At 42.5% G+C, this 27,652-nt stretch overlaps 1 protein-coding gene across 4 annotated transcripts in view; it reads right to left on the bottom strand.

The window, feature by feature from the left end:
- The window catches only part of AUG3 (HAUS augmin-like complex subunit), a 129,831-nt gene extending 105,795 nt beyond the window's left edge, over positions 1–24,036 (bottom strand). For 2 of the 4 annotated variants that reach the window (XM_086813087.1, XM_086813082.1), the window contains exons 1-2: positions 23,773–24,032; positions 10,058–10,094 (exon numbers count right to left, since the gene is read on the bottom strand). In XM_086813087.1, the coding sequence (XP_086669213.1) occupies positions 10,058–10,094; positions 23,773–24,008 (273 nt within the window). In that variant the 5' untranslated portion in view covers positions 24,009–24,032. Of the gene's footprint in view, positions 1–10,057; positions 10,095–23,772 lie in introns of all 4 variants that reach the window. The other 2 variants (XM_086813079.1, XM_086813073.1) reach the window with 2 other exon arrangements.
- Between the last annotated feature and the right edge of the window lie 3,616 nt (positions 24,037–27,652).

Here is a 27,652-nt window from a genome sequence, read left to right as displayed (position 1 = left end):
GACCTGTCAAATTGTTGATTTGTGGGATGGTCCACTAACTGTGTGGAGGGATCCAAATCAACTTCCCATCGTGTTTGATACCTCTAGATTTGATAAGAAGACACCGTAGGTTGTTCTACAGAGAATGCAGGATCTCCCACTTAACACCACATGTAACCACGATGCTTGGATCAAGGACTCAGAGTGGGTGGATGCTTGGATGCAGGATCTCCCACTTAACACCATATGTAACCACGATGCTTGGATCAAGGACTCAGAGTGGGTGGATGGAGCTCCCCTCTGCCTCCTTGTAGCTGCAAGGGTATACAAGTGGTTGATAGCTCAAGAAGAGGATTTTGCACATTTCAAAGAACTTGGGAGGGTTAATCTGAAACGTAGATTCACACAAGCAGATGTGTAAGACTTTGGAATAAGATTCTAATACATGCAAAAACCTTCTTATGCAAGATAATGGCAAGAGCCTTACCCATGGGATACAAGCTGATGGCAAGAAACATTTCTTTTGGGAAATGTCTTAGATGCTTGATTGCCAAAGAGAACTTCTGGCATGGCCTTTGGAGCTGTCCAGCTCTAAGAGGTTTCTCGAAATGCACTGCTTTTTAAAGACTCATCTCGACAAGGGCTGGACTTTGAAGGAGCATTTTATCAGAGCCAACATTCTCAATATTGCACAGGTGAATAATTGGACTTCTAAATCAATGTCCATCTTCGTGCAAAGGATAGTTCAGTAAGAACTGGAGATTCATATCTCAGGTAAGGGAAAGGGGTGTGTTAATGTGGAAACCAGGGTTGAAGTCACAACTTACAGTTCTGAAGAGACCTACTACTCTGTGGACTGAGCCCAAAGGCCATTTCTTCTATTTTTTCAGATTGGCTTACTGTTGCAATGCCACGTAACGATCCTAGGCCTGTCCTTTTCTGGTAGCATACCAATCTGGGGACGTTCTGACCTAGGGAAGTTGCAATCCTTTCGATATACTGTTCCAGTGGTGGATGCGTACAGTGTACCATGCTTGAAGATGCGTGGTGTACATTGATCTGGGACCTGATTGGGTGTGGCCTACTAGATGCCTACAAAGCTGATATATATGGTTTTATCTTAGTCTTTCAGGATGATGTAAAGATGGTAGTGTGCAATGTAGCCTGCTTCAGTTATTCAAATAGTAACTGGCCTGGAAATGTGGCCAATAAAAATTGCTTTGGCAATGGCCTGTGAATAATATACGTCATCAAATTCTGTTAATATATTATTCCTCAAGATCAGACTTAACACCATATTCACAATATCATATTTCTGTAACCCTTTTCCCCACCCAAGCCTTAAGAAAACCAATCAAAAAGTAAGCAACAAGAAAGCTACACAACAAAATTGCTGAAGTTAAAACAGAAATTGCAGTCATATCATAGTGATTTCAAATTTTTCTTTGAAGAAGGAATGGAAACAAAAGTAAAAGAGAACCAGACAATGTCTACTTTTGTGGAATGAAACAAAGCTTCCTCAAGATAAACCTTAAAAACATCAAATGGGAAAGCAATTGGCTTCATAAAGCCTCCAATATTTTTTTTTTTTTTCCGAAAAAGAGACTTCTATTGAGTGTGAAAAAATAGGGGAAATCTCAACCAATCCGGTACCTTGTGCTACTGCCAACAAGGTCCCATATGAAGGGGAGTGAAAAAGATGCAATAATCCCACTCTCATAAATTGACCGCGCTTTCTCTCCGCAGTTCTCAAGATCCCTGGATTCTAGCCCAAGTGGCCATGAGGGTGTGGATGATATCACTCCAAATCTTGCAAATACATTGTGACTCATAAACCAAAGTGCCCTTAATGGCCTCAAATGTGCCAGGCTGCACTACTACAAATAAATATACAACCTCTATGCTAGGGAGACGTATCCCGACTCCAACATGTCCTGAGGACGGCAATGCCAAGCGATTCTCTCGCTAATCATAATGACCAAATCCCTAACGTACCCCTCATACATGAGTGGTGGGCCCAATTGTGTCAGCGCCAATCCCATAAGCAATGATAGACCATCTCTAAAGCTCCTACACAACTCAAGCATGCAAGGCTAACACCAACAACCGATCTCCACTGGTTGGTGGTGTGACACACCTACGAGTATGTAGAGCACAGCCGGACATCAAGTAGAAACCAACAAGCAGAGTCGGACAACGCAAGTGACACGTGGCAATATGATGTGACATTGATGACATGGCAATCGCGTACAAGTGGCCGACAGCAGTACTACTGACTGACTAGGTGCATGTACATACGTGGGTAGCCAAATCATCATATTCATCTACTTTCCTCAGTGTTGAACTTCACAGAGCATTTTGTAAGCGAAGTGCTAGCCAAGAGTGTACAGTAGGTCATAGGGCTGTGATTTGATGTCTTCATCCTCAGTCACAACAAGTTCTTGAGGAGTCACAATGCTATCCTCAGCTCCCAACATCTCTTTCAGTCTACTAACATGAAAAACCAGATGAACTTTCAATCCTTCCTTGGAGAAAGCCATTTTGTGTGTCATGAATAACCCTTTGAAGAATACGTTGTAACCTCATACTCAATGCCTTAGCTAAGACTATATATGCAAATCCAAGTAAAGTGATGGGCCTCCACTGCTTGATGTCAGTCTCACCTTTTGGGATAAGGTGGATAAGACCATTCGTTAGAAAGGGGGGCATCGTACCTATATGGCACATCGCCTGTACAGCAACAATAATCTAATCCCCAATATAGTCCCAAAACTGTATAAAAAAGGATGGGAAGAGACCGTCATCCCCTCAGAATTTTCCTTTTGAAAGAGCCTGCAATGCATGTCTCAGATCATCTTTCAAGAAAGGGGCATCCAATAAGAAACACATACCATGTGTGATAAGTCTATGATGCGCTCCCAAACTTTCTGTTGTGCAACATCTCTCCACATGGGAGAGGGAAGCCTCTGCAGAAAGCAAAACTCAATAAAAATTTGATGCAGTACTCCTCACCTTATCTGGCTTAGCCTGAATGTCACCCCGTGAGTGCTACAAGTATCTCACACATTCCCTACTATGGGTAGGCCCATGTGCTAAGAACAAGTGTTTGTTGCATCTCCCAGCCATCTGTGCCCAAAAGGCCTTGTTAGCATGAAACAAAAACACAGCTTGCCTATCCATGCCCATCTGCAGATCTTCTCTGACTTAGACAATAGATCTGGGATCCAAGGAGACTGTGGACGCTTCTCGTGTTCCCTTTGAAGTGCAGCACCTGATAGCTCTCTCTTTTTCCAGGGCTTCATGTTTCTTGGCCAAAGAAACACTATGATAATACTAGCCGATCCTCTCTAGGGCCAAAGCAGCGCTCTGTCGAGGACTTGGATCATCGCATGACCTCCAAATCTCTCACCTCATGTAAAGTCTCTGTATCCAATTAGAGAGAGTCAAGGATAGAGACACGGGAGGATGCCATCTGAGTCCCCAGCTCCCTAAGGCACAAAACAACCAGGCAATGATCTTACTTAATGGTGCTAGGCATGATAGCAGTGGTGCCTCCACTATCCACGCCCCAATCATCCGCATAAAACTAATCCAATCATGCCAAGATACATCTATCACCACTTTTGCGGTTATGCCAAGAGTAAGATAAAGAGTTAGGCCTCCTCTAGAAGTCATCCGCAGTCCAACAATCCTTGCTATAGGAGAGTGAATCTTTCCCATGAGGCTCTCTCAAGGGGTGTGTTCTACCCTCACAGCCACCCTTTTTATCAGAGGGCTGGTCCCAAAAGGAGGTTTGTGATGTGTCCCAAAAGGCTACCCTCTTACCTCTCACATTAACTGCATAAACATTCAAGATGCCCAATTTCTGTCACATGCGCAAGCCAATGCCATGTCTAATCCCTGATCATATCCCTCATTAGGCTACAATATTAGGTGCATACATGCATCATCATCAAAACTGCATCTTGTCACCATTAGATTTCAGCATATACCTATGCATCAGCCAGGGTCGGAAGTATTTATCAGTGTCTATGGTGAAGAGGTTGGCATTTTATGTCGCACATTTCATGTCAAGAACACAAAAGCTGGCCGACAGCCCCTGGAACTGGCCGACCAGCATCCATGCATTATATGTAAGGAAGTGGTGCATTAACTCATAAATCATCTTTCTCCCTTTTGGAGATTGGTCATAAGTAGTCAGTCGCCCTTTTGGGAAGGCCTATGGCCAAGCATACATGTAAACTTTTCCATGTACATAATACATATACTGGAAAACCTATCTATCTCTCTCTTCTCTCATGTGTTTTGCGTTAATGTTCCTACAGGGTGCTCAAGGGCTGTGATTAAGGCATGAAGGCTTCCGCTGTCACAATTCTTGACCCTAATGCATGACCATAATCACTAGGCCCTAGCAGGTATGATAACACTATATCAATAACATGAGGCGTAAGTGATGTTGCAATAGAAATGCATACACCCCTTTGGTCCCATCTACCCAGGACCAGTAAGTGTAGCCAGAAAGAATCTTACCAATTTTACCACACTAGTGCCTATCTAATTTGTGCTCCAACAACAAGAGCACATCCATAGCTGTCATCATTTGGTCCACCCTTATGATTTGGACAGTGTTCGGTGAGCTCGGACTTATTTTACAAAGGATGTGAACAGGGGAATTTTTCTAAGGTATGATGGGTTGCCAAGCAATCTGGAACTCTACGAATTATGGACTTGCTCTTACATGGCTCCTACACAGGATATGTGGATTGCATACAGGACCTAGGACCTGGAAGCACTGTGGATGGTCAGAAATTGAAGCATGACCTTCATGGTGATTTATGCTGGCAAGGATAGGCATGAAATATGGTTCAAAGTCATGGATTCTAAGGATATAATCATTTATGTATTTATAAGGTTTATAAGCTTATGGTTTCAAACTTCACTAAAGTTTGGGCGGGACATATTACATGACGGGCATGGATTTATGGACAAAAGAGGGCGCCTACCTTCATGAGCAAGATAAAAGCACCCTAAATTGGGTAAAAGCTGGTCGTGGGCCTAAAAGAGGCATAAAACTTGTGCTACACGCAAAAGAAAGCTAAAAGTGACATTCAAGCTTGTCGAGTTGCTTTTTGGAGCTTTGGGCTGATATTTTGAGCTGGTCAACTCTTTTATGAGCAGATATGCAACTATTTGACAGCATGCAAAGAGAAGCTGGCCGCCTTGCGTTTCTTCCTCCCCAGACATGTATGGGATGATGGCAGTGTTTGGAAGTCGATTGAAGGCTGAAATCTCTATCTAAAATCCCAAAAGATTATTCACTTACACATTGTGCACTACAATTCTAGGATAGAAACCTCGACAGCACAAGCCATCCAGGTACATCTGTGGATGGGGGGGGCCTTTGGTACAACCCATCGCATGGATTACCCATCGAATGCTCTTTTTGCCTAGAATGATGTTCTTATATTTTGTGGAGCATTTAGGCACTTGTATCTTTCAAGTGCATGCATTAGGCATGCATTAGGCACTTGTATCTTTCAAGTGCATGCATTAGGCACTCCATGTTCTCTTTAAACCGGTGTACGTGTACATACACCTGCTGGATCAAACCTTCATCGGCAACAACAACCTATAATATCATAAAAATTCACTTGTTTTTTGGGGACTGATTTTCAGTCCTTGGACTGTGTGAACAGAATATCCTAATCATATACGGTGCATGTACGCAAAGGAAAAGATTCAACTGACACTTGGAAGACTCAATTGAAGGCTGGTCATGGATTTCTCACGTGGACAGCCTACTTCACATGAGCAATTTCTGTATTTTCTCTCTCTACTGCAGAATCCTCTCTCTTTCTACAACGTTGAACCCTAGTTTTAGGGTTATGGGACAGCAAACCAAGGGGCTTTTATGGAGACTTCCACAGTGTGGTCTTGCTATCGGGAAGGGCATGGAACTGTTTGCAAGGTCCTTTACTAATGGATTTGGCTATCTTCATGGAGGCCTGTGTGGACTGAAAGTTGCTTTTGTGGAAAGCAATGCCTGGACACTTGTACCTATCTGAGTAAAGCTTGGAAATCCCGGTGCTTGTGCACCCACATCATTTGTTGTACAATTTATCCCTTGGAATAAAGAATTCCTGAAGGGGGGGCGGCCCGTTCCAGTCCCAACATCATGTACAATCTCTTCTTTTATTTGAACACTTGGGACAGAGAGTTTAGATCTGAAGATTGTTTGTCTGTCCACTCTAGTCCTTTTTTGGTTGCAATACTTTCACCTGTAACAAGAGGATGGAGCCACTCCTTAAGGAGGCGCTTCCTACTATGGGTCGGAAGTCCTCCGAGACCCTGCACATTCCATGAGACAATCCTCATGGTAGAGATGTGGTTTTGACCCTCGACCTAAGCAAACGCTTAGCCAGTGTTTGTGCCTGCCTCTCATAATGCTGAAGGAGGGGGAAGTCACTCGGCACAATCTCTACATATGTGCGCAATACATGGGTGCCTTGCAAGGCATCGTGATAGGATACATCATGCGGTACATCCTGCAGAGCCTCATGAGAGGAGGACATGTCCTTGTGTGCATCTTAGTGATCCCCGATGCCATGTACATCTTGTGTACTGTCCAACCCCAACAAGGAGGACTCAACAAAGTCATTCTGGTGTGACGCATCATCCTTCTGCGAAGATGAATCAGCAGCTTCATCACTTTGACCCAATACATCATCATTCTGCAATACACTGTGGGTGGGTGGTGCATAAGCTTGTGCCCCCACATTCTCACCACGAGGGCGGCCATGAGAGACTAGTTGCCACTTCTAGCTCAAACACTAGCAGAGACCGAGCCTTAGGCTGTCGCCTGAGAGACGGGTTTGCACCGTCCCCTACGACCCCTAGCCCTAGGGCAATCCCTAGCAAAGTGCCCCTACTAGTGACAGACCCGGCATTGGTCAGGCCTACCTGCAATCTCCATACGTTGCTTCACCAAACCATTAGGTCCCAGGAGCAGCACAAAGTCCTCAATAGGCTTACTGTCACGAGCAAGTATCATAACCCTGGGAACAGCATCTGCCAAAAAAGGAGTGACCACTTGGGCCGCAAAGATCAGCAAGGCAAGGATAGGAGGCACTTGTAGGACCAGCCCAAAAGCTAACCCAATAGCCTCCAGCATTGGCCAATACGTGTGTGGAAGACCTGATAATATGAGTGTAAGAGGAAAGCGGTACCGGTCTTCTTCAACAGGGTCAAAATAGCTGGTGCATGGTAAGGAAAAACATCTTTCTTGGGCCTGACAGGAATGGGCTGCCCGCTGCTTCCTCAGCATCACAGTTGACTTGGAACAAACCTCTGCAAAGCAACCTCACATCTATGAAGTGGAGTATAAAGCCAGAGGGCAACCCCGCAAGTACCCAAACACAGGCCTGGAAACAGGATGGATGTGACCCACCAAAGATTTTGGCATTGAGAGTCATTATGCATCTTTTTGAATTTCATGAAGAGGATCGCGAGCTCGGCTTCTGTAAAATTATTGGTTTGCCTGGCTGTGCTGCGTGCGGCGGGGGGCAGGGGGGTGGGGGGATGATGAGCCATGATACTAATCTGAGTGGAAAAAAGGCTGAATTGAACACTAGGAAAAACTTTCCGACACTCAAGTTAAACAGGAAAAGAACGGGGAAGGCCCAAAACAAGGCCGGAAGAAGCCAAGGTAGGACAGCAACAAGGAAGAAGAAACGGGCAGGGGAGAGAGGGCACAGCAGAGGGGGGGAATGGCGGGCAGCACAGGGGGGGAATGCAGGAGGTCAGCAGAGAGAGAAGGGCGAGTGAACACAATGCTAATCAATACACTCAAACACACTAAGATTTGATGGACACTTGCTCAAATACAAGAAGTAAATTGTTGAATTGACAAGAGACACACAATGAGCCAGAACGGCCGACCCCTCCCTCAAATCAAGTATATTGATCTTGGGAGAATCAAGTACACAATGTCATGGGCATTTCTGACCAGATTTCCATACCAATGCATATGAATACAGTATTTCAAACAAGTGGTTGTTGATGTAGACTTGCAATCCACACTACCCTCTCAAGTGCCCATGTTCCCTACCATCTGCTCTCTATTGTTCCACCAGCACATGGTAGCAACAATCTGCAAGAGAGCACGTAGGACAAGAGAACACTACACAGGGTATGTGATCTTGTAATCCGGTTCCTCCCTCCTGCTACTTGCTTCCACATTTAAGCATTAAAGCTTACCAATTGCAAGTAGAGTCAATGACAACGGAAGTCTTCGCGATGGAAGTCCTTGGAGTGAAGAGATCTTCGATTTGTCACATTTCTTCGCGACAAAAGTCTTCAAGAGAATGAAGGGAACCTTGGGAAAGCTTCCCCCTATGGTTCAACATGAGAAAGGAGGGCTGAAATTAGGGTTTTCAGCAAAAAGACCAGCTATTTTGCTGAATTTCAGTCATTGGGAGTGTGTAGGAGAGTGACTAGCATCCAGAAACACTCTTGGAAGCTTGAGAAACACCTTAGGAAGCTTGGAAATGGAGTTGGGAAGGAGAAAGTGCAGAAAATGCAGCCCAACAGCCCTCATGAAGGAGGCGCCAATATCTAGAGAGAGGAGGAGTGAGGTGGTGAGTTGTCCAGTGTAGGTGGCAAGCAGGTGCTTTGTGGAGCAAGCTAGAGTGGACACATGGTTGGTTACTCCCTTTGTACAAAGGGAATAAGGTCTGGGCAGTGGACATTGGGTTATGTCCACCCTCGGGACATCAGTGTGTGTGAACACCGAGCTGGTCATAATTTATAAGTGAGTTTTGGTCGCCCAAAACTTAATGAATTAGTGCTACCTCCTAAGGCTAGGTTTATGACCAATACTTACCACTTGGCACATGCCACATAACCATGTCAGCAGACAGTTTCACACGCACGGTTCGCAGGCGGGCATCACCTTACCCAGAACTACACATTGGTCAAGCAAGCATGAAAACAGCATGCAATTTCAATTGCAAGCAAGCACGTAAAGATGCTATGCAATGCAGCATTGATATGGACAATCACTGTTCATGAGACTATACCAAAATAGACATGCTCCAGGCAAGTACATGAGGTACCAGACCCAATGGAACACCAATCTACCAAGCATTTCCGGGCATGTATAAGGAGGCACAAGTCCCAACGGAAAGCCAAGTCCACAGTATCACATGAGTGGCATCAATCCCCGGCATATACAATTGCCATGGACACCAGTCCAATGTACATACATGATAAGAAAGCACGGGTGGACCAATTGGGTGGCCAAATGGTGACATCCCCCCCGGCTTCTAAACACTTGTCCGCAACTGAAAAGCATCTAAATATGTCTGAAGCACATGCGGGCAATCTCTGAAGAACTCTTCATCTACCCATTTAGCATCAATGGGAAGATAGTTCTTAAACTTCACAAGGTAACGCCTGACAAGTTTGCCTGCAGCAAGCTTGCGTTCCTTGTGATACACAATCTGCTCTGGCTGCAAGATCTCCTCAAGCTCATCCACTTCTGGTGGATCCTCAATGATCGTCTCACTGGGAGAAGGCAGGTAGATTAGGGCGAAGGGTTGCAAGATGGCAACGGCGGGCAGCAGAGGGGGAAAGCGGGCAGCAGAGGAGAGGTTCTAGACAGGCAGCGGCCGGGGGAGGGGGGCGGGGGGGTGGTTGGTTTTACAGGCGGGCAGAGGAGGGAAGAGCACAGCCTCAGCACTCAAGGAGTTTACAGTTCCATACGAATAGCCTCCCATATTTTCACATCATGATAGTTGTATTTAGTTTGTCAATGAAGACATAAAATTAACTAAGCTTTTGCATGCTCAAAATTTCAAAAATCGATGTTTAGAAATCTTGTTAAAACAAGACAGTATGAATTGCTTTCCTGGCAAGTGATTACTCATAATCAACAATAATCAGAAATTGACCTCATAAAGCATTTGGCCATGGCCATCGATTTTAAAAAATTGAGCAGCTATTGAGAAAATTAACACGTAAAGCATTCATCCATACAAGAAAAATGATCACCTATTGAGAATACAACCGCTAACTTTACCTCAAGTAGCTTTCCATCCACCAATAGATCCTGGTATCTGTGTCAAATACAATGGATTAACATCTATGTTGATGAAAGAGAAGAATACTTTATTCATGCATTAAACAGCATGTAGACAAAAATTTACTACCTGTTAAATTACAACAGTAAAAAGCTCAACCTCCTTTAAGAGTGCATAAGCCATTAACATCAAGAATAAGGAAGTACTAACATCAAAAATGCCATTTATTACTGGTATTTGCTAAAAATCCATGTTCATCCTATCCCAAGTCCCAAAGAAACTAGAAAGGACAAGCCATGCAGCAGCAGCCGCTGCAAAATAAAAAACGCTTTGTTCAAAAAACAAGCATGCATCGTCAGCCTCAGTAAACAATATAATTGCTAAAGAAACAAGCAATCCAACAAGTCTCCCCAGCAAATCTTTCGCACTTAGTTAAGGCAAAGAGAGAAAAAGAGGGAATAAAAACCCCATGTTAGTGACTTCCGGATAGACAAGTTTTCAAGCTCCCTCCCTTATGGGAAAGCCAAATCCTTGTATGTAAGTGATCTACATACATTGCAATTCACTTAAGCTAGGTTTTGTTGAGCCAACTAACTGCATCTTGTTTGACAACTTTTAACTCAGTCTCATTCAGCATTCACCTTTACAAATTGTTGCCCCCTCTATCTGGTCCTAGTCCATTCCCCTCACTTGCCTTGGCCAACCAAGCTCTGCACATTTTCTTCTTACATTTGTTGATTGCTGGTTTGCCTTCCTCAATTCTGGTTTGTTGATTGCTGGTTTGCCTTCCTCAATTCTTCTGTTTTGAAAGCTCCACTTGCCTCTAAGATTTCACCTCAACATGCCACCATCATTGCTCTTAGTCGGATTCCCAAGGTTAATGCCTTGTCAATGGCTGAGATATCGACTAACCTCTATCTTTCTCTTTAGGGGCTTTGCCAAGGAGCTTGTAACTTTGGAAAGATCTGGCAGCTCGTTCAGACCGATGGTAGCTCAAAAGATATGGGAGGTCCAGATGCCACCAGCCCAGACATTTCTCGGTATGGAAGGGGTTTGGTGGAGTCCAGGACATCTAAATATTTGGAAACTACAAGCTTTGGGAATGGGGGATTATCCAATACAAAAGATCTAGCGCCTGAAGCTTGGTCTAGGCGCTTGAGATGGTTTCTTGGACACAGAAATGGGCATTGGAGCTCAAGCAGTGGAAAGCATGTATGGCGAGCTCACGAAGATTTGGGAGAGATCTAGTATTGAAACATGGTTCTACATGGAGCTCACATACATTTCTAAGAAGGTGGAAATACAAAGAATCACACTCCTAAAATCTAGTATCTTCTCATCATTACATCCGCAAGCAAAGAAAATGGAGGGACTTGCTAAAGCACCTTTGACAGAAGGTCTACAAGTTGAGATATTTTAAGAGATGAAGTTTATAGGTGGGACCATCTCTTAAATTGGGACATTTGGCATGACAGTGGATCAAAGTGAGACGAGTAGCCTCACACTTGTCACTTCTGCTCTACACTTGTCATTATAGCTTTTACTTCTCATTCTAGCTCATGAGAGCCCCAAATTTATAAATTGGAGACCTCTCTCTTCATTTGAGCACGCTCTATTGCTGCAAACTAGCCTCTACCATGTTGGCTTCTCCAAAACTTAAGGCTCTCTACTACCTCTACAAGCTGCCCTAATGATGACCATTCATTTCTTTCACTCTCGAAGGCTGCCCATGAAGTATACCAACTGTTGGGGACTGTTTTGAAGGCTTCCATCGCGAAGAAATATTGAACGCAAGGGTATTTGATCATTGTATTATGATTTTCAGCCATTGGCATTTGTCTTCTTAATTGGTTATATATGGACAGCCATTGGACACTTGCTATTGCCATTGGGTATGAAATTAAGCCATTGGGCACTCGCTCTTGCCATGGGGTATCGTATCTCAGCCATATGGGTTCATGGACGGCTTTATGGGCTTATGATTCAGCCATATGGGTACATGGACAAGTTTATGGGCTTATGATTCAGCCATATGGGTTTATGGGCTATTGGATAAGCCAGGTTGGCCAATATCACACATGGAATATACATATTCTTGGCATTTTCATGGGGCTTTTTGATGATAGCCATGTATATGAATTATTCATGGTTGTATGTGGATAAATATGGAGCATGTGCTCCTCCAAAGCTTGTACATGATATATTTTCTCCTTGGGTAATAAAATACTCCAAGGAGACAAGGGGGATCGGCCATTTATTTGGGACATGATTATGATATCTGGACTTATGGGAATGTTTTGTCTCGCCCATTTATTTGGACATGATCATGATATCTGGACTTATGGGACTCTCTTGTCTCGTCCACTTGATGGGACATGATTATATCTTGGATATATGTCTTGAAGCTTAAAGTTGTGGACAACTTTTAAGAAGCTAGAGAGGATGTCACCAACCGAGACATTTCCCAGTATGAAAAGGATTTGATGGACTCGAGGACGTCTAAATATTTGAAAAGTACAAGTTTTGAGAATGGGGGATTATCCAACACAAAAGATCTAGCGCCTAAAGCTCTAGGTGCTTGAGATGGTTTCTTAGACACAGAAACCTTATCCAACACAAAAGATCTAGCGCCTAAAGCTCTAGGTGCTTGAGATGGTTTCTTAGACACAGAAATGGGCATTGGAGTTCAAGTATCAAGTGGAAAGCATGTATGTCACCATTTGGTCTTCTCTCTGGTGTTGGAATTTGGTGGACTCCAGGACGTCTAAATATTTGGAAAGTACAAGCTTTGGGAATGGGGGATTATCCAACACAAAAGATCTAGCCCCTAAAGCTCTTGGCGCTTGAGATGGCTTTTTAGACACAAAAATGGGCATTGGAGCTCAAGTATCAAGTGGACAGCATGTATGTCACCGTTTCATCCTCTCTCTGGTGTTGGGCAGTGTCCAGTGGAGCTAGACACCAAATACAGAGGTGAGAACGGGGGGTTTCCAAAGGTTAAAAAGGATCCATATGGATAAAAGTACCTTACGGGCACCCTAGGATATCATATCTTTCACACCTATGTTTTTGATTTGGATATTGAATAATGTTCTATGGATCCTCGACAACATTTTATATTCAAGGACACATGTATGTGTGTATGGAAAATGTTTATGGACATGTGGGCAGGTGCTTTTAAGCATGTATGTACACGTAGAGCCAAGCACCCATTCAAGCATAATATTTTTAAGTTGTTGGATATTTATGGAGGACGTTTTTATTATTTGTGGCATTCTAGACAAGAAAAGTATACTTTGATGCAATTATAGAAAAGTTGGTCACCATCTTTAGGAATGGAAAAGCAAGCCCACGACTGATATAGAGGCTAGTCGACTTCGTCTAGGTTTTGCAACTGACTTTGACTTTGACCCATTACTTTAACCAACTTTGACTTTAATTGATATTTTTTGTCTGAACACCTTCACTCTTGATCTCCACTTCCAAGTCTTGCTAAAGAAGTGAGCATCTGTTCCACTGCTATCCCCATGGCTGCTTTCCCTTACTGTGTTACTTAACACAGCGGTGGGTCACCTTTAGGAACTGATCATGCATGTCGCTAGGCCTTTGGAACTGATATGAGAGCTTAATGATGTATCGGTTTTGTTAACATACCCTCAGGGAATGCTTCCTCTAGCTTCGCTTGTTGCAAACCACTCCATCTGCTACCCTACTGCATTCTTCTACTGGAGCTGTGCACCTTCCTTGGGACTATACTTAGTGGGTTGAGCTTGAATTCTCTGATACCAATGTTGCATGCGCGGAAGCCTTGCTGTCCTGATCCACAGCCCTAAACCTAATTAAGAACAAGAGGCTGAATAAACATGATTAAGACAGAGGGGAGAGAGAGAGAGAGAGAGAGAGATTGGTGTTAGGATTTTTCTTGTATTTTTATATGGTACAAAAAGGTGACTTTGCGCTCATACATGGTTGAGCCTTGGTCAGCCCCATAGGGGTGACCTTTGGCCCCTTTACATGATATCTACAAATGGCTACTACTTTTGTAGATATCACTTGATGAATTTGCTAAATGATGACTTTGGGTTTATATACTTTGCTAGGACCAGCTTAGCTGCAATCGTCCTGTTGCTTGGACCTGAAATGGGTATTTAATTGCCACAAATGAGGCGCTTATTGCTCCAAACTGTTGTGCCCTATTTAATGCTATCCAAAACTGCTGCCATGCAAGCTGTTGCTTGCCGCCTGCTGCATGGGACATTTTACTGCCTGCTGACCTGTGCCTACAAGCTACCAACAAGGTCACTTGCCCTCCTAGGGATGATAATGATGGTGATAATGCTTAAGATAATGATGGTGATGATGCTACTGACCTGATGCTGATGATGCTACTGACCTGATGATACTAATGATGTCCTATTTACTAACTTAATCAAGGATTAAGACTGTTCATGCAGAGGTTTAGCCATGGCACAAGCGTGCACGTGACATTGAGATGCCTTGTTGGAACTGAGACACAAAAGTCTCTCATATGTAATGGGTTGTGTCTGTGGTTAGGTCATGACCAGACCAATGCTGCCTCCAAGTAATGTGTTATGTACCTAAATACTAATCTACGAATTAGAGAACTAATCCAACAAGGTTAGGGAACCTCGAGATTAGGAATTAGCAACAGGCAGATACTTGGCTAGGGTTCCTGGATTCATAAAACAAGCTTAATGGCCTTTCCAATATATATGTACATCGTAGGTATGAAACCACTCTTTACCTATAATAACTCTACTCTATCCAAATTCATAATGATCACTTGCTTGCGTCTCCACTCCCAACTTTAAAGTAGCAACTTTAATGGTTGGACTTAAAAGGGGCACATGGACCCTCATTTGTATCTTTTGATCATTTGACATATGAATAAACAATGGAGCCCTGAGCTACCACACTTTGGCTTATGAAAGGCTATTTCCATTCTCATGGTGGGAGATTAAACCACTTAGGCATTATGTGTCTGATTCTTGCTAATTGCATGCTAGTCTACATGATGATTTGTCCCATATCTAGAGTTTCCACCTAAAACTTTGAGATCCAGGGTGTTAATTCTCTACTCTCTCGTATCATTGATTGGCAATAATGATCACAATTTTGGGGTTTCTTGGGAGAAACAAGGTTTTCGGAATTCTCTTCAAGATTAGAGTTTCTAGTGGGATTTCTTGAGTTTTCAATCCATAATCCTTCTTCCCTTGATCTCCTCTACACAATCACGCATTGCTTGATCAATTTGACCAAGGGCATTAGGGTTTTGGAAGACAACTTAGGAACAAGTTGATCCTTGAATATAAGATTAGGTGGAAAGGCACGGCAAAGGAGGACTCGGACTAGGGAGTCGGCAGCTAGTTTAAGTAAGCATCTCCCTAATTTCATTTAAGAGTAAATGTTTGAAGAGGGGAAGAATGTTATGTATCTAGACACTAATCTACAAATGAAGAGAGGAAGAATGTTATGTACCTAGACACTAATTAGGAATCCAGCTGGGAAGAGTTGCCATCAAACTGGCCTGTAGGTTTAATCATGTAACGCACATACACAGGAGGTAGAGCTGAAGAGAGAGAGAGAGCACAGATGACACCAGATTGGGTCCCAATATACAAAGAACTTACTAAGTATGACTGACGAAGACTGCTAAACGCAAGACCTTGTAGAATAAACGTCTACTAATCATCAAGCGGGTTGAATGCAACTTGAAAGCCACTTCGGTTAGCCTTATGCACACCTAGATCTGTTGAGGGAGATGCACTACTTGTTGGGATCAAGGTATTAATGGTGTGTGCGCGTGCGAACCACCTCCTAGAGAGTGGTAGTGTGTGTTTCTTCTTTGTGTATGAACCACCTCTTACAAGGGTTATAATAATATCTAGATATTATATGTTGTGTGCCTAAAATAAGAGGTGATGTCACTAAGAAACCTTTGTAACCTATAAAGGTGCATGTAGTTCATTGAAGAAATCAAGCAATAGTTACATCATTGAGTTGTGTACTTCTCTCTCTCTAGCATTGTCCTCTCTCTAAACTCTCTCTCTGTCTTTGTCTGCTACATAGCCATGGCTGCCTTCACCTTCAAGTCACCATGGCTCACCCCTGTTTCAACATGGTATCAGAGCTCGAGGTTAATATTGCCTCGAGCAATCCGCAGAGTCACCAACAATCCATACATCCATACTGAGCAGATTCGTACATGTTTGTCCTGGTAGTATAACATGTATTTTGGGCTCCTTGTTTTGTGGAGTAAGATATTGATCGTTTTGAGATATCTATGGTTTCCAAAGTAAATAGTTTTTTTAGAAGTAATCACTCCTTTTTCTAGTTAGTCCTTCATCTCATGATTAAAGCTTCCTTTGATAAATAGCACTACAAAGTGTGCTATCTAGCGTCACATCTAAAAACCAACATGGTCTAATAGCTAGATGATGCTACCTAGAATGGTCTAATAATAACAAGCATGGACTAATAACTATAATTAGATTGTGCTAACTAGATGGTCTACTAACATGTGCCATTGGATGGTTGTTTATTCTGCCATTCAAAAATGTGCCTTGGATGTAGCTTCCAAAGGCATGGCAAGTAAGTTACACTACTACTGCCCGCCTGTTCGCTGCCTTCATCAGCAACGTGTTGTTGCTTATCAAAGGCCCACGTCATCAATTGTGCATCTCTCAACAGCATCGCTATCTTCTTGGCTCCACAAACACATGACTGTACCTACAAAACATATCACATCAGCAAATTTTGGGACATTCTAGAATCTAGTAAAATTTGTTACGAGTGCACACTGATACACGGGATTTACATGCTAGTAATGCATGGGACACACGGGCATTGCATGGGAAAACCAATGGCGGCATACTATTGCACATCACCGCTTATATTAATAAGTGTGAACGGGTACCGTTTGGGGGTGACGGTTGTAGGCCAAAGACCCACTGATGTGTAGCATGGGGATACCAATAGGGACACAGGGAGCGCGTGAGTATGGTGTGTGGCCGGTAAGGTACACAATGGACGTCCTGGGTCACTGGTATATATAATGGTTAGGTGATTAAACATGGCATGCCAAGCTAGATTTTGTTTAGCTATTTTTGAGTTCTTCTCTCTCACGTTTTTTGCATGAGGCCAGATTCACAGAGCTAGGACAACTTGCATGGAGGCTTGACATTTGGTATCACAGCTACGTGATTTGTACTTGGCTATGGGGGAAGGCATGCTCCAAGCTTGAGCGTGGAGATTAACAATTTGCAAACTCATTTCGCTGCAAACGTCCGCTGTTTCTTTTTTCCATTGACATCCGTTTGCCATTTCTGTCTGTTAATGTCATCTATGCCATTTCCATTTGTTTCCATCGCTACTGTCGTTGCTAACAATGTTTTACTTTATGTGATATCACAAATCAACACATTAGAATCCAGCATGCTGCATATAATTTACAGGATGTGGCTCATCGTTGGAGGAAAATTCGTGGAAGGGTAAAGAGAAGATATAAGAGTGGATGAGAGAGTTGAGGTGAGGTATGCAGAGAGAGTTGAGGTGAGGTATGCAGCTTCATGAGACCCAGGGCATTCAGACGACCCACGTCAAGCACACAAAACTTGCAAGTATGAGCAAAAAGAAGAGTAAGGTTGAGTTTATTGGAGAAGGGAGTTAAAAAGCTTACTTGCTTGTGCTTTCCTAAAATGCTAAGGCTTAAATTAAAAGCCTCCACTTTTAGCACAAGAAAAAGCGTGTCATGATTTTTGTTTAAACTCTGCGCCTCCCACGTAATCTCCACGCTCTCTCTTTCTTTTTTATATACACCCAACCTGTCTGCTCTCGACCCGCACTCTGCCCGCTGCTCTTTACCGGCATGTTCTGTAATGAAGCAACAACTTTAGATTAGGTCTAGGACCATGGTCATGGGCTCAAGTATAAAAGGAGGCTCATGAACCACTATTGTACCTTTTTGACATCTTTTGATATTGGTCATCTTGACTCTTGGAGCCTCATGGCTTTCATACCTTGGCTTGTGGAAGGCTATTTCCATCCTCTTGGTGGGAGGTTAACTCACTTAAGCATCATGGCTATTGTATGAGATAATCCCTTAAATCTTGTATTAATCCACGGTGATTGTCCCTTATCTCAGCTTTATGATCACTCCATTTCAATTAGCCAAAAGGGAGACCGGGGAAGTTATCATTGGCCGTTGAGGAAATGGATGGAGGGAATATGAATTATCATGACATTATGGACAATATGGAGGACACTATGGGTCAAGCCTCGAGGGAGGTTAAAGAGGAATTGAATGTGAGGAGTACTCATAAGTCGAATCCTCAAGCCTCGCAACTCACATTGAATGACGCCCTCTTTCAACTACTAGTGGATCGACTTGACTTTACACCTTTCATGGAGAAGTTGGATTCTATCAACTACACTTTGAACTCCAAGTTTGACATCATGGTCACAAAGATGGGAGTTATGGAGGCAAGGTTGATCCAACCAATGAGTCAACCTCAAGTTGGTAATCATGAAGGGAGAAATGGTGGGTATCAAGTGGCTTCCTTGAAGGCTACCTGTGATTTCAACATTAAGGATCCTTCAACCGGATTCATGATGGATGCTAGAAGACCACTCTTGAAGGGTATGGGACCAACTTCATTCCAACCCGGTTCATCTCAATTGAATGGGAAAGCACCACAAGTATCATTCAAATCTATGGATACATCTTATGGTGATGCCAAGAGAGTGTTTATCCAACAAAAGGCAAATCAATCTATGAGGGCAGAAGAGAAGATGTATTGGGATGAAGAAGAGGTCATGCATGACACACAAGATTACGATCATATGTCCTTCATAGAGATGCAACAAGATGCACATGATAGATGGATGGAACTACCTAATCTCAACAAGCGGGAGTACAAGGATTTCTCTCAATTCTTGCAATCTTAGTCTAAAATGCAAAAAAATCAAACCTTCTTCACATCAAGCAAGGCCAACCAGAGACTCTTCATCTTTAAGGGCAATGAGTGGAAACGCCTATCAAAGGTCTTTATCAATTGAGAGTCGAGACAAAGGACAATATGCTTTTGAAGACATAAGGTATATAGAACATTATGGTGACAATATTGAAAGTCAAAAAGTTGTGGATGCAAAAGCAAGATTTAGGTTTGCCGTAATGTATAGACTTATGCATACAAGGTGGTTGAAACCAATGAAAGTGCAAGCTTTTCTTGATACTCAAGTGGGCAGTTTATGGTTCAAAAGAGGAGAGCCATTTACACAAACATTGTTTGCATTTGATGATGTAGAAGCCACTTGCATGGGACTCAAGGATTGGATTCATGATTGGGATGCCTATTTTCATGCCTTTCCTTGTGACGAGATTGAAAAGGTGAAGAAAGTGACTTCTCGTTTCAAAGGAAGAGCTAGATCTTGGTGGAAAGAAATGCACAAATATAATTGGGATTGGTCAAATTTGGCATATGATGTTGTGCAACACTTTGAGGCCACCCAAGATCAAAAGTGATTTAGAGATCGATGCATAGTATTCTCGCTTGAGGACTCATATTGGTACCTTTCCTTTTTCATCCCTAGCAACAAAGAGAAGGAAAGTATAGAGGGTTTCGTGCAAAGATTAGACAAAGACTTCCTCCAAGTATCTCAAAATATTATGCAAATTGATGAGGATATTAGTCTTGATGAGATCATGGTGTTGGTGGGACTTGTCCACATGCATACCCGATGGGTCAATCACAAGGGCAAGTTTGTCAAGCTAAGCAAGATAGAAATAAATGAGTTGGTGGCACCCATTCTTGACTACACTTCATGCTTGAGAAGGGATGGAATGCTTCAACTCATGTTAAAAGCACGGTTGTTTCCGTACGGCGTATGACGCCTTATTGTACAAAATATTGTACAGTACGATATCATACGTACTCATACGGATTTTTTCCAACAAATAAAAAATTCTCGAAAAATTTTTTCAAAAATAATTTTTTTCCCTCAAAAAAAATAATTTTTTGGGAGGTAATGCTCTTTTTTTTGCTTATCTATGGCTGTTTGAGTTTCCTTTGTACTATGATGCTTCCCTTCTTTCTAAAATACTCCATATCTGGACTTGGAAATACCTAAGTTTATAAGTATTTTTTTAAAACACCGTATTTTATCGTACGGCAAGAAAAAAATTTATATTGTACCGTACGAACCATACGGTATCGTACCTGACAACTATGGTTAAAATATTTGGGTATCAAAAGAGATAAAAGAGATTACCCGCTCACTCAACGTTTTGGTCATTGCATTGACTATGCCTTTGTGAGTTCATAGAGGATATCCTTAGGAACAACACACTTGTTGAAATTTCTAAAAAGTAAGTGATTGTGAAGCCATACACTCAAGTGTAAGAAGTTTTGGACACTATCTCATATGCCGACTGTATTCCGATATGCATAGATCTTTTTCCTATGTTGGAAACATCCATATGTGTTGATGTAGCAACCCACTGTGAGCCAATGATCAGCTTTATGATGGCTGGAGAATTTCAGCCCATTGATAGTTGTGTGGATGCGCTTCCTTTTTCTTTTTCAAGGACTCTTCACACTTGGCTTTATGATGCATTGATTGATGATTGTTGTGGGCAACAACCACATGTGGATTGGCACCGAGCTTCTTAGGATGATTCATCTTTTCTTGGGATTGACTTGGATTCGTCTTCAAGAGATATTGATGTGCATGAGATGATGGAGTCCATATGTGTTATGGATTTGGATGGTTTTGCTTTGGGCACTACACCCTGTATTGATGCATGTATCCATGGGTTATGATGACTTTGCGAAAGAGATAGATGCCTATGTTCATGAGAGATTGAACAGTTGTGCATCTACTTTGTGTAATGCTCATGGTGTGGACATATGTGATGCTCATGCATCGATTAGTGTTACTCATACATTGTTTGGTGTGGACAGCCGTGCCTTGGATTCACCTATGGATAGTGTTGGTCACACATTGATAGGTAGTCCATGGACTACGTTTGTGAATCCAACTTATGATGCTTTTCCAAGTTTGGATTGGAAGGTTTATGATTGTAAGCATTATGAGACCACTTCATGTGTGGATGCTATGTTTAATTTGAGGATCACACCAGGGACACTAGGGAGGATTACTCATGCAGTGATGATGATCGACAGGATATTGGTAGATTTTATACTCATTGCATAGAGGACAGTACCCAAGGAGTGACACCTATGGAGAGTCTATGGGGTGATAGCAATGAGGTGTGTATCTTTGGACTTTGTGGATGCCGACACGAGGTGATGGTTTATACACTTGGAGCATTCACTTTTGGATGTGCTTTGTGCCATTTGGAATGTAATTTTGACGGAGAGCACATGACTATCTTCGTCATAGATGATGGTAATTTACATTTTCCATTTGATTCGAGAGGATACATACTTAGTCTCACCTTTGATGATGATTTGCAACATTGGCCATTTGATCCAAGTGGGAGATTGTTTAGCTTCATCATCAACGGGAGGTCCTCACTGGTATTTAGATCTTCCATGACAATGACTTATGTCATGATTTTTGGCTTCCATACCCTTTGATTTTTGGCCTCTTGTATATGTTTGATTTTTTTTTTGCATGACTACCCTTTGATTTCGAGGACGAAATCATTACAGGAGGGGATGGTTTGTAATAAAGCAACAACTTTAGATTAGGTCTAGGGCCATGGTCATTCATGGCTTTCATACCTTGGCTTGTGGAAGGCTATTTCCATCCTCTTGGTGGGAGGTTAACTCACTTAGGCATCATGGCTATTGTATAAGATTATCCCTTAATCTTATATTAATCTATGATAATTGTCCCTTATCTCAGCTTTATGATCACTCCATTTCCACTACCTGTGTGATGCCCAGTCACCTGCCCAGTTTGCGCAACCACATACTTTTGCACTAGCGCTTGACATCCCAGCACATTAATCAGGTTGTGGTATATGTTGTGTACTCAATTGTAGGCATAAGCGGCTAACTGCTTTTGCTACCCCGTGTGAACAAGAGCGTCACCTAGCCATAGGTGCCACCCACAGCACAAGCAGACGTGGCTAGCTTTAGTGTCCCACAACCAAGTATGGTTGGCCTTAGCCTGGCTACCTTGCGCAGCCTTTGGCCGGCCCATAAGCTAGCCCTAAGGCCTTGCCTTAGTAAGGCCGCGTATTCAACGCATAAAACAGAGTAATACTCGTGTTGCCGCCATGGAGATATGAGCCACACACTCCCTCTCTCTTGTGCGATTCATGCACATAAGGTAACCCATAACCATGTTGAGGTTTTCTTTCTCCCTAACCTAAAGAACCCATGGCTTCCCAGCCATGCCATAACCACCACGTCCGAGGTTCCCTTTCGCGTCACATATAAGCACTGATACCAATGTAAGGTCCTCCTTGACCTAGCCTTGGAGCTATCTGACAAGGAACCACACAAGAGCAAGGCTTACTTAAGGCTCACTCCCTACCATAGAGCCCTCCGAACTCTCCCCCGAGCAGGAGACCATAACTACATCCTTGGAGAAGCTCCCCACAATAAGATCATGGCATCTTTTTCACTGCCGCTCATATGGAACCTTGTTGGCAGCACAAGGCACATGATTGGTTGAAAATTCCCCCTTGATAGGTTTGAAATCCCCCTTTTGTATATTTTTTCATACTTAATCGAAGTCTTTTTTCCGAAGAAAAAAAATTTGCATGAGAAGATATTACTCCAAAAAGTGTTGCTCCATTGATAAGAAAAAAGATGGCAAAATTTGAGGAGCATGGATGATGAAGAGTTTATAAATCAAATTAGGTGATGATCCTGTTTTGGCTACACACTAATGGACTAATTCGAGTGGTAGGCCCAACTGGCTGCTCAGCCACCATAATTACGTGCAACTTAACAAGCATTTTGATAGTGATGTAAGCCTGGTATGCACACACATAGAGTACACAAATAATGGAAGCTCTGCCTGGACAGCCCTTTCAAACTGATCATTTGCTCGCTCACCTATGGAGCCCATGCCCTATCTACACACTGCATAGAGATTGCCTCCCATAATTGGCTCTAGAGTCCTCTAGACACTTGGGACATGGGCATAGAGATTGCCTCCCATAATTGGCTCTAGAGTCCTCTAGACAGTTGGGACAAGAGGGCCATGGGCAAAACCATCACATGGGTGATGGATTCCATTTCCAACGAACCCCCAGTGACGTTTGTGAAGGCTGCCTACTAGAAAAATTTGCCCAAAAGAAGCTCCTACGTTGTTCTACCAAAACCTATCAACCCTTGCAGCTAATATATTCTGTCCTTTGTGGACCCATGCTTACCCAATCCCTTACTGGATCCCAATATTTTCTTACCCTAATTGATGACTTAACAAGGTTCACAACAGTTACCTTAATTACAACATCAAGCTTCCTCCACTGTCCCCTACAATAAGTAGTATGTTTTGCCGTTTGAACAGAAGAAAGGCTTGCCTTATATGTTTGGATAAAATAAGCCTAACAAAATTCAACAAATCGAAGAGAGAGGTCCGTATGTGCACTGCTTAAAGCACAACTGCTACACAAATGATTCTCCACAAACATTGCATAATCTCCGGTCAACTTTCAACAGTTTTCTGAGCAGAACACAGAGAGAAAGGGAGAGCGGAGGGCGCACTCAACTGGAGGGCTTCAGGGAGCGAGAGAACGTTGGAGAGGCGGAGGTTGGAGCAGAGCCAGTCGAGGAGGGAGCGCGTGTCGTCGTACTGGAAGGGCCATTCGAAGCTGTCGGGGTCCAGGATCTGCCAGTCCTCGTAGCCCAGGTCCACCAGCAAATTGCAGAGTCTGGCACCGCTCATGGCGAGAACAACGGACACCCTTGTTGCTTGTAGAAGATGGAGCACAGAACCACCATTCATACAGTATGTGGGTGCTAGTGTGTATGTATCAAAGGACCACCATTCATACACCTACTATGTATGTATGTATTAAGGTATTTGTAGGAGGAGGAATATATTTGTGCTTTAAACCTTTACAACATCAAGATGAGGGGTGTTTTTCTAAGGTCTAGGAGTTTTCTTCTAGAGATGTATACAACATTTTAAGCCAAGTGGCAAGCATGTAGTAATTTCCCTTTCATTTAGCTTATACATGTCCACCTGGTTGTCCACTCTCCTCACACAGTGGTTTGAATCAAGGTGTCAAGACCAAATGATGACATCCCCATCAAGTCAACTAGATCTATGGCATGCACTTCGTGTTTGGTTACAAACACTAAGCAAAGGTGGACTCAAGTAAATCTACCATGTGCGCTCTGTGCTCAGTCTCACAAGCTCTAAGGAGAGGTGGACTCAAATAAAACTCTACCACATACAATTCTCCTCCCAGGGGGGACCTGTCTATCTCAAAGAGCAAAGGGGGCCTATCTATAGACTTCAATAGGGAGATCTCTCTCTCTCTCTCTCTCTCTCTCTCACACACACACACACACACACCTGACATGCACATTTCTGAATGAGTTTAGAGGATTATAGGGAGGGCATCCAATTGTAGCAGGCAGTTAGGGAGCATAAGTGATCAGTGAACAAGGAAGGGAGCAAGCGCACCAGCATGAGTCATCTAAGGAGTAGGAATCAAAGGGCTAAAGGTTTTAACCTTAGGTGCTAGCTTACATTCATTTGATTGGGGTGGCCCTGATTAAATGTAGGCAATATAAAGTTGGACTGAATAAGCAATGCACACAAGGCTTTAGTTTTAAACTGTAATAAACATGTCTATTAATAAGGAGTTTCAAAAGGACATGAACTAAAACCAAGTATCACTAAATTAGAAGTAACATTATAATCGTGTACAACTTATCATTCAAAGCAACACTATCCATGATTTAAAATTAAGCCTCACAATAAAAACAGAGTAGATGATCTTAGATCATCATTAGAGTATTATTTTGAATAACCATTACAACTTAGGTAGCTAATAATGCATCGGTGCAAAAGAAGTCGATGCCACATGATGATGTTGCTTTTGCTTGAGATTAAGCTTTTGGACTTCTCTAGATTGTCTTAGTTGATGGCAACAAAAGTAAGCATGAATATATGGCTTCACTATATTCCCATAAGATGCCATCTTGGCAATGCTCAAACTAAATAAAATATTCAAGGAGCTTTCTTGCTCTAGGATACACCTCATATAATAGCTTTTCATCATTCAAATAATTGTGTAAACATATGTCTTTGCTTTCCTAGATTAGAAGCAAGTTATATGAGCATGCCCATGTAACTCCTATTTCTCAATTAGTAGACTAAATTTTGATTGAAAATTTAAAAATGTGGCTTTGATGTGTGGAGATAATAATAGCATTTTATTCATGGGAAGAGCATAGCTTTCATTTACAAAATAAAATCTCTCTTTTGAAATTAGATGTTGAAAATGTATAGTTGCTTGTTCTTCTATGTTATGAGATTAATTATAAACTTTTTCTCTCTTTGTGCTTATATCTTTAAGCTAACTTCTTTGAAAACAAGGGAGAGCACGAATCATTTGCAAAGTTGTTTCAATATTTGATGGCCACCATGGCACTCAATGTCCCTTCATCAATGATGAAGAAGCTTTAAGGAGCCAAATTAAATGTCATTTCCCTTTTATGAACACTATTAATGAAGCTGGAGAGCACCCATAACTTATTGATAATGTTTGATGCATGGTTGTGGTGAACATTTTCCCATTTAGACGATTCAAGAATCCCCTCTAATAAAGGAGATTGATGTCCTCCATGTGTTTGGAACTCAACCTCCCATTCACAATCTTCGGCTATAAGCACTAGACTATTGCCATGGGCACTACTACATACCTTATAGTAGTTGTTTTACTCAATTGCATTCCTCACTTAAGCACCCAAGCACACTTTAAACCTTGTGTTAAAAACAACTTTTTGGTTGATGCATAAACTTGAACTATTTACATTACTTCTTAAAACGTGTCCACACCTTCTCCTATGTGTGTCTCCTTCATCATGCACATTAGTCTCTAATTGGCTTGTTGTATTTTTCCACCTAGCTCCCTAGTTGCACCCATGTTCCCCTCTTGGCTATGGGTGCTAACCTCTTCCATTACTCTCACCTCTAACACTTTTACAAGACGCACTCATCATCATGCCATCTACCTTACCACCCAAATGAGATGTTCACGAAATATGGGCGAGCTCGGTCCAGTGTTGCATGTAGCCTATTTTGTAGTGTGCCAAATCTATCTAAGCCATTTGGCCTCCTAGGCCACCTTCACATGTGTTTTCAGTAGTAGCCTTCTTCTCACCTTCTCTTATGCATAGACCTTCACATGTGTTTTCAGTAGTAGCCTTCTTCTCTTATGCATAGACCTTCACCACACACAACGAGCCATATTTGGGCTACTTTTTGAGAGTCTAAACGACAAAATCAAGGACGACTTAGGGAAACAAAGTTGTAGTATTCTAGAAATACTACAACTCCCTCATACAGAGTTTTTCAAAATTCCTTTTGGATCATCCTAAAAACGTGCTACAAAACAGGGAAAAAATTCTCGAAATTTTTTTTCGTTTTGAGACAGAGATGGAAAATAGGTTTAAGGACCTCCTCTTCCATCTGGGAAGTTCCTAGCATACACTTTTTCCGGAAAAATATATCAAGTTCACGTGCGTATAGCGCCTAAGCTAATTAGGGCAAACGGACACCCGTTTGATCCAACAAAGAGTACGCCAAGCCTCTTGAGGCTGTACGGGCTGTGGGAAAGTATAAAAAGCAAAAAATAAATAAATTTGTAATTGCTCATTAAGGAGCATTTAGGCATTCTGATATGGACACGATAGAGGGATTGCCAGGGAGGATCACACAAGGACTCAACCCAATGGCTGACATCTTCGAGGCATTGAGATCCATGCCACAAATTGACCTTCCAATGCCATTGGCCATGCCTAGAATAAGCGTGTCATCAGGTTTTACACCCCCTATGACTTCGATCCCGCTAGGCTTTGGTCATTTGCCCAACATTCCCGCAAATCCTATAAGTGCTAACTCTTTCCTGGATGCCTACACCTTGGACATGCTAACTAGTCTAGGAAGGGGGGTGGCCCAAGGACTTAGTGAGTCTCTTCCAACAAGAGCACTCACATACGGCCTTAGTGACTCATACAGAAATATGGACATACAAAATTTCAAAATTATGGGCAAATATGACGGAACAACCGACCCTATTCAATTCATTCAAATGTACAACATAGATGTGAAGCCTTTTGAAATCCCAACTGTCCCACTAAGGTACATGCGTTGAACTTATGCTTAGAGGAAAAAGCTAGTCGATGGTTCATCGCATTAATGCCGGTGATCAAGACCAACTTCAAAACCTTGAAATTAGCCTTTATACATGGCTTTTCCAGACAAGGTGATTGGCAAGTACCCTTGCCTCCCTTTCTGAACTCTAAAGCCAGCTACATATAGCACATGAGGCAGAGCAGTGGGCCCTCCATGAACTCTCCCTCGCCCAGGCCGTAGCACATGACTTCCAACAAAGAGCAGCAACAACAGATGAA

Source organism: Cibotium barometz, chromosome 2, assembly GCF_041138505.1.
Source record: "Cibotium barometz isolate CiBa-2024 chromosome 2, ASM4113850v1, whole genome shotgun sequence".
NCBI lineage: Eukaryota > Viridiplantae > Streptophyta > Polypodiopsida > Cyatheales > Cibotiaceae > Cibotium > Cibotium barometz.
Note: the sequence above shows the minus strand (reverse complement) of the source record. Positions and strands in the feature narration are given on the sequence as shown.